The 14,125-nt window shown below is 43.2% G+C and overlaps 1 protein-coding gene across 4 annotated transcripts in view; it reads right to left on the bottom strand.

The window, feature by feature from the left end:
- CPEB2 (cytoplasmic polyadenylation element binding protein 2) overlaps window positions 1-13,095 on the bottom strand; it is a 45,464-nt gene extending 32,369 nt beyond the window's left edge. For 2 of the 4 annotated variants that reach the window (XM_054391524.1, XM_054391525.1), the window contains exons 1-2: window positions 11,920-12,489; window positions 8,881-9,168 (exon numbers count right to left, since the gene is read on the bottom strand). In XM_054391524.1, the coding sequence (XP_054247499.1) occupies window positions 8,881-9,168; window positions 11,920-12,489 (858 nt within the window). Of the gene's footprint in view, window positions 1-8,880; window positions 9,169-11,919 lie in introns of all 4 variants that reach the window. The other 2 variants (XM_054391522.1, XM_054391523.1) reach the window with 2 other exon arrangements.
- Window positions 13,096-14,125: the final 1,030 nt, after the last annotated feature.

Genomic DNA, 14,125 nt, shown 5'->3' with positions numbered 1-14,125 from the left:
TTTGAGTGCCAACAAGTCACCAGTACTATTTTAGCACACAGCAAGCCTTATTTTGGGACTGGTTGGCTTCCATTCAGTTCACTTGCTGTCCTGAGAAGCAGAGCAAAACTACAGTGACTAATCTGCTTCCATGCCCTTGCAGGTGTATTTCTCAACCGCAGAATGAAAAGAACCTGCTTACAACAGCAAACTTGCTTTCTATAGAAGGTGTAAGCAGTAACAAAGCTGAATCTGTTCCCTTCTGTCCCCTAGCATTCAGAAGATCATTCATCAGGATTTTTAATGATGTCTTAAATTCAGCTGAAGTTAAGTACTTGGTAGGGAGTAAGTGCTCTTGCAAAAACCAGTGCTGAATAAACAGAAAACACACCTTGCTACCTCTGTAGCTGACAGGGGAAAAGAACTAGTAATGGTAAAAACTGGACTGAACAGTATGTGTGACAGTTTGTTGCAGAATCATTAAGTAAGATTTTTTTTTTTGGTTGTTGCTATATATGTATGTTGAGCTAACACCTGACTATCTGATAAATGGTCATTACTGTAAGCTTAATTTTGCTCTGAGAAGCAGAAGCCTGTAAGGGTGAGCTCCATCGTGCTTAATTCCTAAAAACAGCCCACTTGGCTGTGGATCTTACAGAGGTTACAGAGAAATTGGAAAGCAAAACATGTAACGTGTCTGTGATTCATTTGTAAACAGCTCCACGGGCTGACATGGTGCAATGATTGTAACTTCAACCTTGCATCATTCTGTTTTGCATGTTCTGTGTATTCAAAGTGAAAGGTCTTGTGCTGCTGGAATCATAGAATGGTCTGGGTTGGAAGGGACCTCCAAAGGTCATCTAGTCCAACATCCTCTGCAGTGAGCAGGGGCATCCTCAACTAGATCAGGCTGCCCAGAGCCCTGTCAAGCCTCACCCTGAATATCTCCAGGGATGGGGCCCCAACCACCTCCTTGGGCAACCTGCTCCAGTGTTCCACCACCTTCATAGTAAAGAACCTGTTCCTAATATTCAGTCTAAATCTGCTCTTCTCTAGTTTGAAGCCATTGCCCCTCATCCTGTCTCTGTAGGCTTTAGTAAACAGCCTCTCTCCATCCTTCTTGTAGGCCTCCTTCAAATACTGGAAGGCTGCTAACTAGGTCTCCCGGGAGCCTCCTTTTCTTCAGGCTGAACAATTACAGCAGAATAAACTTTTCCCATCCTCTTTACACATTAGAAAGTTCATACCTATAACTGTTTAAAAAAAAAAAAAGGTTTCTTTGAATTGCATTACTTCTTTTCTGGCTGTGGAAACATGCAATAGGAGTGCACTGTACATATAAAAAGACGTGAATACACTAAAATACAGCAGGATTTAAATATGGAAACTGGGTTCTGCTATCTCACTATCCACTTGTGAATTGGGTAATATATACATAATAAGTGCTTCAAACTTTTAACTTCTGTTCCAATTCACACTGATGAAGTACAGAGTATAAAGCAGCATTATCTTAAATTTTAGTATCTCAAAAGGAATAGATAATTCTTTGAGTACAAGGTTCATTTTAAACCTTTGTGCAACTAGGCTTTATAATGCTAAAACACTGCTTTGTGCTCCCCAAATATGTACAGATCTTTAATGAGCACAGCTATCTATGCAAATATGAAGCTTTAATTTCAAAGCAGAACTTAAAAGTATTCCAACAATGTAGGTCACGCAGATTTTCTAGAAATTTCTGCCACAGGAAAAAAAAAAATCCACAATGGTTTGAAAGGGGACAGTTTGACTATAGCATGCTCTACTTGATAAGAAAATTTCCACTGTGATTTCCCTTGACCTTTGGGACAAGCATGAAAAGTACTACTGCTGAATGTGATTCTTTTAGAGTTTTCAATGCACATGGAAATAGTCCTAATTCTTAGACTATCTTTGCTTTCACTATTTCAACGTTATTTGATAAGCAGTTATCTCCTAAAACAACCTGGAACTACCTTTAAAACAACATGGTAATAGTCCCAGGAATTAGAAGTATTTCCATGTTGTTTTAAGGGTAGTTCCAAGTTGGTTTACAAGAGAACTGATTGCCAATCATGTTGAAAAATAATGAAACTAAAGATCAGCAGCAGCATGAAGGCATTAACACATATATGTTAATACAAGTTTTGTATCATACTGACTCCAAAAGCCCCTTTTATCAAGGCTGACTTTCCATCAAATACTCTGCATTTCCCTCAGTTCTGTGGCTCATCAGTCCTGTGCTAAGCAAGTGAACTCCTACTGTGTCAGAAGGTCCACATCTTTGTGGAATGTCACAACATAATGAGAGTTTTTATCTCAGAGCCAGCAGTTAGCTTTCCCCAAGCACTACAAATTCTGAGTAGCTTTTAACATCTTTTTAACTGCACAAAGGTTTGGATCCTGCTCAAGTCACCTTTCCAACATCCAAATCACGACTGCATTCATACACAGCAGAACTGAAAATGTGGGTTTGGTGTAACTTCTACACATTCAGAGGTGTACGGCTACACAAGCAATTGTCACCTCAACTTAGAGTTAAGACTATGCAGGGAAGTTTACAGAAAAATGGTAATTCTTTCTGAATTTTTATAAATTTACACAATCTAGGAGAGGGATGAAGTATTCTACCCACAGAGTACAGTTAGTGCTAGAACAACTTTTTGACAGTGTCATACAAAACATACAGAGTGTGCATTTCAGAAGTCCTCCCCCCATGCATCTAAATGTGGAAAGAACGGGAGAAGGGCAGCTCTCTCTGAAGAGCAAGTTTCAACACTAAATTGTTGGGCAAATCATTTGTCTTGGCATAATTTATTTGGGATTTCTAAACATATCCATGCAATTTATGCAAAGACTATCCTGTTTGAGCATTTGCAGACTCAGTGTAGTCACATCTCAAAGCTTATATGTTGTCAATTACACATAAAGCAAATAAAAGGACAGAAACTCTTCAACAGTGAAGACAATTTTGCTCATCTTTAACCAGAAACACTAGAAATAGATAAGAAGTTAAACAACTTTGAATTTTGGACACGTGATTTACTAATCTTCAGGACAACTTGAATTAAAAAAGGAGACTTCTAAGGTAGGTGTAAATTCAGTAAATCTTTGAACTGAATATATGTGCTATGAAATATGCTCCTTTACACATCCTTTCATATCCTGAAGAAATGCAGCACCATCAGATGAGGGCTGGACACAGAAGTCAAAGCTCCTGGTCAGTATGGTCTTAGCTGTCTGCAAAGATGACTCTGTAGCTCTCACCTTACTGAATTAACTCACATTTTACTTAAGCTCAATTAGACAAACACTTTAAAACAATCATTTCCCAAATTAAAGTCTAAGCAAGTTCAATGTTCTAGCCTGAAAACAGACCTGAATAAAAGTGTGACAGCTGATGCAATAATAAAGTATTCACAGACTTGACATTCAGTGTCTGAAATACCTTTAAAAAGTATTCAGATTTAATGTTAGCAGTAATAACCTAACAATCAGTGTATTACATATTCTAAAATATCACCTTTGCTAGCATCTGAACTTCAAGTCTTTCTCATTTTATTACATACTGTAACCATAAGCCCCCCTTGTTGAAACCATAAATAGTGTAAATGAGAAACTTAATAGGGAAGTGTCTATGACAGCTACACTTTACAAAAAAAGCAAGGAGGAAGGCTTAAAGTAGACACATGAAATTGCTTGGTTACTTTTCATGGTGTCATTAGTGGTAAAGAAGAACTATAGTATCTGGTAGACATCTGTGAATGGTCAACTTGACAAAAAGTGTTTTGTAGTTAAAATGACACAATCAGCTATGTAATATAGCTAAACTGAGCCAAACTGCACCAAGAAAAGCTTCTGTGGTAAAGAAACACCTACTTCCTAAATACATAAGCATTAAAACAACCAAACAAAAAAAAAAACCAAACAAAAAATCCCAACAGCACGTACCATGCCCATACTTGAGTATTTCAGCTCAAGAACATACATCCATAAACTGGAAACAAACCAGACACATTATGGAGATGATTAAAGGCTTTGCAAGAATGATTTATGAGGCAGATTTAGAAGGTTTGGATATGAATAGCTTCAACAAAATATCTAAAGGAAAAATTAGACATTTGAAAGGGAAGCTGTTTGAAGTGTTTGTTGGGTTTGTCTGGTTTTTCTTCTTTTTTTTAACCCTCTTCACCCACCTCCATCTACAAATATCTATACAGTGCATCATACCATACAGTAAATGCACTTTTGGACAGATCTTAGGTGGGAACATATTCATTTTAACTTGGAGAACAACTGCGCTTTGGGCAGACAGATGAGATATGCTGCTTAGTGTGTACATCATTGCTATGCTATTATAGCTGCAAATATTTTGTTTTCCTGACTCTGATTTTGACTTGCATTAATAGCAAGAACTGTGTAACTGAAGCCAAGTTTAATTGTAAGACAGAATCCTTAATTCATAAAAAAGTTATGAAAACATTTGTATGGAAAGCCTTACAACTGTTAATAGTTTCCTCTGAATTGTGCATCTGTGAATCTCCCCAAAACATTCAAAGGTCTTGATCCTGAATTTTAAAGTATGGAAGTAGACAATTTTCTCAAGTTAAACATATCCCCAGTATGGTCCTCAGACACAAATAACTGGTTTTCTATGTCATTTAATCAGCCTCAGTTAATCAATGTAACACATTAAGAGTCCTTTAGACACTCCTCTGCTGCAGGTATTGCCTCAGTAAAAATAAACTGGTAAAGCCTGGCTTATAAATCAGTGCATGGACAATTACACTAGTCTGAAGATTAAGAGTACTTAGAAGCTAGATACTTCCAATGCCTTCAAGTCTAGTATGAGCTGCCAAATGCTCAGCACTTCTAAAGAAACAGACCACCTATATGGGAATCTAACTACTGCATTACTAACTCAACTTGAGCAACTTGCTCTTCGTGTCATATTGACTAGTATGTGTACCACCTGGATTAGACATTTAAACTGGTTTAGATGCATTTATTAAATTGCACCAAAACTGTCAACCCTCTGAATGGAAGGAATTTTAAGACAGAGGCAACAATAACAGCAGTTTAAACCAAATAGCCCAAACTAAACACCTGTTGTGATGCACAATTTTCAAAATTCATTTTGCTTTGTAAGCATTTTGGGGTTCTTTTAAAACCTTTAGCACATTTTAAAAAAGAATAGAGAAAGAAAAATCTGGATTTGAGAGAGATGGTACCTTACCACACAAACCCCCAAATGGATAGCTGTGTTCAAACACAGAAGAATAAAGCTCAGCTTTTAGGACAACATTGCACATACTGTTCATTTGAACAAACAGGAAGGACAGATCAAGGTGAAAAACACCCGGACACGCAGTGCATTTCCTCAACTCAAAAGGGACAAGGAAACTAAACCCATATTCATTAGAATGCAGTGCTTTCACTAGTATGAAAATAGTTCAATACTGAGGTGTATAATACTGAATTGTATTATTAAACTGTTATAATAGGCTTTAGTAAGCTTATTTGCAAGATATTAAGAAACATTAAGCTTGCAATCAAAACAGAGTTAGTGGACACTGCAATTTAAAAAAAAATAGTTTAGAAATGCTTAAGGTTTTCCTCAGCCAAGGAATGTAAATGAAAAATAAAGGTACATAACACCGATTTCTGTGCTTCTGTTTTGGCCACAGAAATGCCTGAAGCATGATTTTCTTCAGGAAAAAAAAAACAGTATCTGGGTTAGAAACATTTTTAGCTTTGCAGCCTATAGTCTTTAAAAAAAAAAAAAGAAACTTTAGAGAAGGGAGTAAGAGAATATTCATGTTGACTAACTTCTTGATATACAACCTAAGTGCCTAAGCTGGAATCCCAGGGGCTGTATAAGGTCAGTGCTGCCAGGTATGTTCTTCTAAAGAATTAGATTATCTAAGTAAGGAGCCTAGATTCTCTCTAAGGAGAGAGAAACAGGCTCCTCAATTAAATGCTTAAGTTAGATGGTGTGAATACCTGACAAGATTTCTAATTTTTCCTTAATGATTCTGGTACAAGGGACCAATCTCTTCCCTGTATGAAGTACTGAAATACTGCAAGCAGTGTGGCAGAACTTAGAATGTTGTCTGTGAAAGAAGTTTAATTGATGTTTGTTTTATCTTACAAACCTGATAGAGGGAAAAGAAAAAAAACTGCTTACAGAGAGACACGTAAGAAAAACTTAGGTATTGACTTATTTTGCTCATGTTTAAATCAGGGTTGTCACAATGTTTAACTACATTTACTTCAAAACAAAAACTCCTGAACTTTGGAAAATCCCCCTGAGAGATGGCCTTTGTAACTGCTCTAAGCAAAAGCAGCTTTGCTGTAACTAATGTGGCCACTGTGAATCTAACTTCTCATAGGACGTTTCAGATACAATCACGAAGCACACAGGAAAATCTGCATTTGTCCCTTCAGGTAACAAACATAAGTACTGGTTTGGTTGCCATGGCATCATTGTCACTGGTATGTTAGTTTAACGGCAAGAAACATTTTCATCAGAACTCATGTCAGCTCTATACTGGGGACCCATCCACCAATGCAAACACCAAAGAGTAAAGTTTCATTGAAGGGAAGAAGCTTTGAATTTGTATGATTCCTCTGTGACTTATTTGCATCGTGTACATGTTTTACAGACACTGGATGAGCAGCTAACATGGCTGAATGCTGTTCAGACTTAGCAAGAAATATTCATTTCAGAAAATAGTAGCAGAGCATTAACGATCTACAGAAAGTCAGTCATGAGGACACTGGCTGTTCTAAGCTGTTTTCATTTGCTAAGCTTGAGCTAGCTAAAGTTCAGAGGAGAGGTACTTTGTCCTCAGAGATGTGTGACCATGCAGAAAAGTGTCCCGCAGAACTGTGAATGATGCAGCGTGAATCCAACACGCATGCTAAGATGCGCTTGCTCTGTGGAAGCTTGGAAGAAATAGGTAACTTCTACATATGCAGACTTTCCAAATGGCACAAATTTAATTACTGCTATTAGTATCTTCTGAAATCACTACTGTATCTTTAAGAATCCTCAATCTAAATACCTCAGCCTTTTATGGAAGGAGACAAGCACAGCACAAATTAGCAAGATGGGCGTTTGACAGCATTGCAATTGCCAACACAAGTCCTGATGAAAAGAAGCACGAGCTCCAAGCTCTATTTAACTTTTTCATTATGACTTGCAAAATGTAGCAGTCACCACAAAGAATTAACCACATAAAAACAGTACAATAATTGAAAAATAAGAACACGATTTCAGCATAGCAAAGTAATTTACGGAAACATCTATTGTTTCCACAATAGCAGTAGATAACACTGCAACCCGTCAAAGAGGATTATTTTTGTGTTCTGCAACTATAAATATATACATGTAAAGGAGATTTAAAATAGACCTGCAGCATATATATAGCCAAATAGGTCTATTTAACTGGTGGCTCTGCTGTTCACAGGTAAGACCAACAACAATTAAGTCTGCCGACCTTCTCACCTTGACACTACCTTATCAGAAAAATCCAAACAATCACCAAATAGAAACATTGATGTCATTTATTGTAAAGTTAAATTGCAAGTGTTTTTTTTTTTACTCTCTTACATAGAAACGATTTATAGTTTGAATGCACAAGACTTTTGTTTAGACATAAAATGATTTAATCTATATTAGATGACCATTGTAGAAGCTTCTGAAAGTTCAAAGTAGCAGCCATAGCAACTCATAAGGTGTATTGGATGTCAATATATTCACAATCTGTGCTTAGCTGCATATGAACGCCCATGTGTATGACACTGCAGTTTCGACATATGATGGTGTTAATATTTTTAACCCTGTTCCTTAGGCAGGAAACATCTCAGTCTCTGCTTTCAACGGTTCTTGGAGCTCTCCACCACAAAGTATTACCTCTCTGTGATCTGTTCTTAACAGATGAAGCTGAAAACAAAGGTGGCACCTCTTTTCCCCATCTTTCCTCTCACACTAAAATGATTTGGTGATGATATTACAGTTAGCAAGGAAACTTAATAGAAGAGTCTTTACAGTATAGACAAATACTATTTTAAATTTTCAGGTCCAATGCATACACCTGGAGCAGAATTTAGGTATGTCAAAAAAGTCACCATTAGCCTCAAGAACGCTGCAGTATCAGAGGTCACCTAGACAAAGTCAGGACCTGGCCTCCTGTGCCAAATGGAACCCTACCAGCAATAGTAGAATGGTAAGAAGAATAGAAACTCTAGTGGGAAACCTGGTTCCGGGGATCACCCTTTTGTCATTATTACAGCTACATAAGGATTAGCTTGCTAATTAATGCAAATACAGCTGTACAAACTCAAATATGGTACAACAAATAGAACATTAGGTTAGTCTGTGTGAAATCTAACAAAACCCAACTATAACAGCCTCATGTGGAGATAAAGAATCTTCCAATTCAATTATTTTCTCTGCATTTTTTTTTTACTTTTGCTGGAATACAGTAGCTTAGCACAAGACAAAAACTGAAAGTTGACACAGGTATAGTGAAAACTATACAACATAAAGAATTAATGGAATAATTTGCTTTCTGTTTTAAAACGCATCATTTCTAAAATAAGTTCTCCAATTTTTTTTTTTTTTTTGGTAACAAAAAAACCAAACCCAAACACTGAAGTCTTCCTAACGAGAAATGTTAGGACTAAATGAATATAGGCAAGAATGGGAAAAACAGGATTTTTACCAATAGGCTACTGAGGCTGGCGTTAAGTGACAAAGTCACATAGGTGTCAAAATTCAGGAGGTGAACCCAAATTTCAGTTCTATGACACATCTTCCTTCTTAACAGTTTTAAATCACAGAGCATCCAGCAAAAACATAACATAAAAGCAGTTACACACCATCCTTACCTGCAAAGGAAGCAGAGTATTACTGTTGTTGTCAGTTCGGAAAACATTATCTTCAATCCAGGATTTTGGTGTCAGTGATGGAGTGGAGCGAGTAAATTTAGGAGGAGCTATGACATTACCAGAAAAGGGCTTCTTCAAAGGAGAGATCTGGTTCATAGTTCCTGGAATTCCCATGTTTCCAGTTCTACGATGGTCTCTGCCATGCATTCCTCCCCAGGATATATTTCCTGTGCTCCAGCCACTACTCTGATTGCTCCACGGTGACTGCTTCAGGAGAGGCTAAAAAGAAAGATTAATTTATATTATTTTGAAAACACTTACAAAGTTTTTCTGCTTCACCTCCCCACCAAACCAACCAACCCACCAAACCAACCAACCCACCAAACCAACCAACCCACCAACAAGTAAGATTTCCATAACCCACTCTTTCTTGATAACATGTAAGTTAATTACAGAGGCAGGAAGAAAACACAGCATCACAGAAATCCTGTAATTCTGATCCCCCTATATATCCCTTCCCCCACCCCCCCAAAAAAAAGCCCACAGTATTTGTACAAGCACTCTAGATTATCATTTTAGTAATAAGCAGCATTCTTTAAGACTATGCAGTCAAACAATTCCAAGGTGTATAACCATGTTACAAAAATCCCTGAGATCACTTTATCGTATGTTACTTATTATATAGTGACATCTCCATAAAAGTAACACAAGAATTTCAGAGGTTCATTTTTTCATTTATCATTAAGATAATGATTATACCAGTGACAATTTTTTCTGCTCAGTGAGCAGTACTATTTCACTACAATGAGTAGAAATTTAAAAATCAAAAATCAGATTGTATTATTGTCTCACTACTACCATGTAAGAGCAAAAAGAGCACTGATTACTGTAGAGAGAATCTGTCTGAAGGAGTTATCTTGTGTTTCTACATTAAAATGCATTATTCTGAAGCCATTGCTCAAATATTTCTGAATGGGACTATCTGTGGAATTCTGCAGGGTGGAACCTGGAGGTTTTCTTGAGGATTTTTTGTTTCCTATTTAGACATGGTATATAAAGTGCTTCTGTATTTAAAAAAGTGCACTGTATTTCTCAAGATGAAAATGTAAGCAGTCTCTAGAGGGAATGCTTTACAGAATGACAAGTTTTCATTCCTAAACCACAACTTGGGCTAAGAAGTGACCTACAATGGTTATCATACTACCAAGAGGTGGACCCACTGAGCCTGACAGCGAAGAACAGGGTTTATCTTTAGTGTTCTCAAGTCTGACTGGTTTTTGAAAGGCTTTTTCTCAAACAGAAACAGCATGTGTGTGGATATTCTAAATTCAGGTCTTCTGTGGAGTCAAAATGCAGTGCTTTAAGCTTAGCTGCAAGCAGCCCTCAGCTTGCAGTTCTAATAACAAAAATTTAAGGCATGTCAATGCATTATCCATTAGATAAAATACAACTTTCTGAAGAAAGTTGTCATTCTAACAAAACAAACCAACCCCCTACTGAAGCTATTTTTTGTCAAGTAATCAGGAAAACACCCTATTCTATATAATTACAGATAATTACGTTGTAAAACTTGAATACTTGGTTGGACATTTGGGAGAGGCAGGCACTCTATTGTGAAACAAGCATTAGGAGATAATGCCAAATGTTAACAAGCCTTTAATATTGCCAGCTATGCTGTCATGGCACTGTTTACCTACCACTTGTAACTGAGAGAAAATTCCTGTACACCTCACTGTTGGAGAATTGCTTTGGAATTTGTTTGAAGCAGGTTATTACACATGTTAAGGGCAACTAGCTTCTAATCGTGATGCATCCAGTTGAGCTCTTGCACACACACACATTCAATGTGAAATTCCATTTCTGACAGAAATCCTTCACAAAACCAGCTCTACATATCAAAACTGACTGGATTTAATACTACAATGAAAGAAAATTAAGATGAGGCCTATATAACTTTGGCCTTTCATAACTGAGTGGATGACTGGAGCAAGATGTAACTATAAAGCACCAGCAGATACTATTGACTCGGGTCTGCCCTTCCCCAATCTCTTACGAGTATTTTATTCCAGGAAGAAAGATAAACTTCCATTTTAACACGGGATCATCATGTCACTTAATTAAAACTGGCACCAGAACTACAGTAACGCAAAACACTGCGCTGTCTCTCTGTAGAAAACCAAGCAATTTCGGGTAAAACCCCCAAAAGGCAACCAGGTTGAGAGCTTTCCCCTCTGAATCTACTTTCGGTGTCCTATGTCCATCGAAACGAACACGCCCATGGGATGCGAAGGAAGACCTGAGACTGGGGAAGGGGCTTCCCCAAGATGAGACACCGGCGGCGCCGGCCGGACCTGTCAGGCTCATTGTTCCGGGAACACTGCACTCGCTACAGGCACCTGCGGCGAGGCCAGTGGCTTATTTCCACAGTGACACTCCTTGACAGGAAAAGGAACGATTACTCCCTCCTCTAACCCCGAAAAGAAACGACGACTGGGTAGCCAACGGTGCACGAAGGAGGGCCGGTCACAGCCAAGGAGACGCGGTCGAAACGGCCTCCCCACCACCTGCCACTCGGAACGGCCGGAGGACAGCGGGCGCGAACGGGGCGAGCTGCTGCCAACAGCCTCCCGGCGCGACCCCTACGGCCGTTTCCAGTCTGGCCCCGCGCCGGGCAGAGGGTGCAGGTGCCCGGTTGCCAGCGGCCCCCAGTCCGCCGAGCGTTGCGGGGCGACAGCGGCCGAGCCGGGCCCCGCCCTGCCCCCACGGTCTCGCCGGGCTGTCACCGCCGCACAGCCTCGCCCGGCGCCGGCACCGGGAAGAGAAAAGCCTCCTGGGCCCTACGACTAGCGAAATGAGGGAAGTCCCCCCTCCTCACGTTCTTGCGTCCTCCTCCCGACCCCGTCCCCGCCCCGGGGCTCCCCGTCGCCCCGGTCTCCCCCTTCCCGCCCCGGGCTCCCTTCCGGAGCCGGTTCGCCCGGGCTCCCTGCCGCCCCGCCGCGGCTGCCGGGCCCTCCCGCCGCAGCCCGGTACCTGGTGGTGGTTGTAGGAGTTTCTTTGCTGCAGGAAGGCGGCAGCGGCAGCCGCCGCCTGGTGTTGGTGCTGGAGCTGGGGGCTCACAGGGGATCTCCGGTTCTGCTGTTGCTGCTGCTGCTGCTGAGGTAAATTCATCTGCGGCGGCGGCGGGGGGGCGGCGGCCGAGAAGGGGCTGCTGAAAGGCCCGGCGCAGGGGTTGTGAGGAGACACCGGCGAGAAGCTCTGGAAGAAAGCGGGGTTGATCGATGACGGGATCCCCGGGTAGAAGCTGGTCTCCGATTCCGGGCTCGGGGGTGGCATCGCGCTGATCTGCCCGCCGCCGCCGCTGGAAACTGGAGGCTGCTGCGTCTGCTGCGGAGGCGGCGACGAGGTCTGCACCGACCAGGGGGTGCCGAAGCCGGGCAGCGGCGGAGGAGGAGGGGAAGCCGCCGAGGAGGAGCCGCCCCCGCTCTGGTGATGGGGGCTGGGGATCTCCGGGCTCTGCAGGCTGCTAAAGCCAGAGCCTAGACCGCCGGGCAGTAGGTTCCCGGGGCTGCCCAGCAAGTGGCTGTTCGGGGGGGACTCCATGGGGGGCAGCTTGGCTCTCGCCTGCAGATGAGGAGGAGACGGAGGCGGATTCACGCAGGAGGCGGCGGCCACCCCCACATTGGGGTCCGCGGACACCGATCCCCCCGGGCAGGAAGGGGCGAGCCGCTCTGAACCCCCCCTGTCCGCGCCGCCCTTGTGCTCGGCGGGGCTGACGGGCCGGTGGTGCGGGTAGTCCCCCGTCCGCGGCGGCTCCAGGGGGTGAGCGCTGAGGAGCTGGAGCTGCTTCTGTTGCCTGTGCTCCTGCTGCTGGTACTTGTCAGTGGGGTGGCTGAACTGCTGCTGCTGCTGAGGGGGGTGGTGATGATAGTCTGGGGGGTGGTGGTTATTCAGGGGGTGGCTGCTGCCGAGCTGGGCTGGGCTGCTGAGCTGCTGCTGCTTAAACTCTTTCCTCTTCTGGCTCAGCTGAGGAGGCGGCGGCTGTTGCTGCTGCGGTTGCTGCTTGTTTAAATCCTGATGGGGGCTGAGACTGGGTTTAAAGTCAGAGGAGGGGTGGCCGAGAGGGGGGTGTCCTGATGTAGGGCTGCTGCCCAGCCTCTCGCTGCCTGGCTGTTGCTGTGTCACCCCCAGAAGCAGCTCATCCTGCATGTTTTGATGATGCGCAGCAGCGGCCGCCGAGGGGAACAGAGAAGGCGGCAGCAACTGGCCGCCGTTGCCAAAGGAGCCGGTTACAGCGGGTGAGAAGGGGCAGTAGGAATGAGAGGCGGCTGCCGTCCCTGCCGGCGAGGGCAAAGACCTGGTGCTTCCCACACCCAACGGTGGGCTGGGGATCGCCTTCTATGGGAGCCCAAAGCAGTGATTCCCCAGGCAACGGGGGTTGGGGGGGCTTCCCCCAATACCGGCTCAGCGGAGGGGAGAACTCCCCCACCCCGGGAGTCTGAAGAGACAAAGATAATTAATAATCTTCGGGGGTGGGGGTTAAACGTCTATCCCGAACCTTCGTACTAATCAAAAAATAGCCTCGTTCCAGAATAAAGCCTTCTTCCTTGCGTATTTTACCCCCACTACGTATTTTTTAAAATATCCGAGCCTTTTAATAAACAATCTTATTTTTATCAGGGCTTTTTTTACCCCTTTCTTTCTTACTCTATCGGGACCCCCGGTAGGGCGGCCCTTCCCGTCTACGGCCTCACCCACAGTAATCCGCTAGATCACCACAAATGCCCCTGAACAGGTCGGTCTCCCCCTGACAGCCTGATCCCGGTCGCTCCTCCATCCGAACACCCTACCCCTCCTCTACCCCCCTCGCCGCTACACCGTAACGCAGGGGCAAAGCGGGGCTTTTCCAGGCTTGGCACTGGCAGGGACGGAGGCAGGCTGCCGGCACCCCCACACCGCTGACAGACCTGATTTCCGTAGCCAAGCTCCCCTTAAGCCCCAGCCGCCTCCCCAGCCCCCTACTACCGGCGCAAAGCCGGCTGCAACGCCCTTAAGAGTGCCGGAACATTCGTCATAGGTTCGTCACAGCGCCCACCCCCTTACTCGCCCGGCCAACCCCAGCGATGAGCCGCCGGGCCCGCCCCTTCATGAATAATGCATCAGGGCCCCTCCCGCCGTAGCCTTTCCCTGCTGCCCCGGGCGAGGTGGGGTGGGCGCTTGCCCTGACCAACGCGCGCGC

Source organism: Indicator indicator, chromosome 23, assembly GCF_027791375.1.
Source record: "Indicator indicator isolate 239-I01 chromosome 23, UM_Iind_1.1, whole genome shotgun sequence".
Lineage (NCBI taxonomy): Eukaryota > Metazoa > Chordata > Aves > Piciformes > Indicatoridae > Indicator > Indicator indicator.
This window is presented reverse-complemented; position numbering and strand designations above follow the sequence as displayed.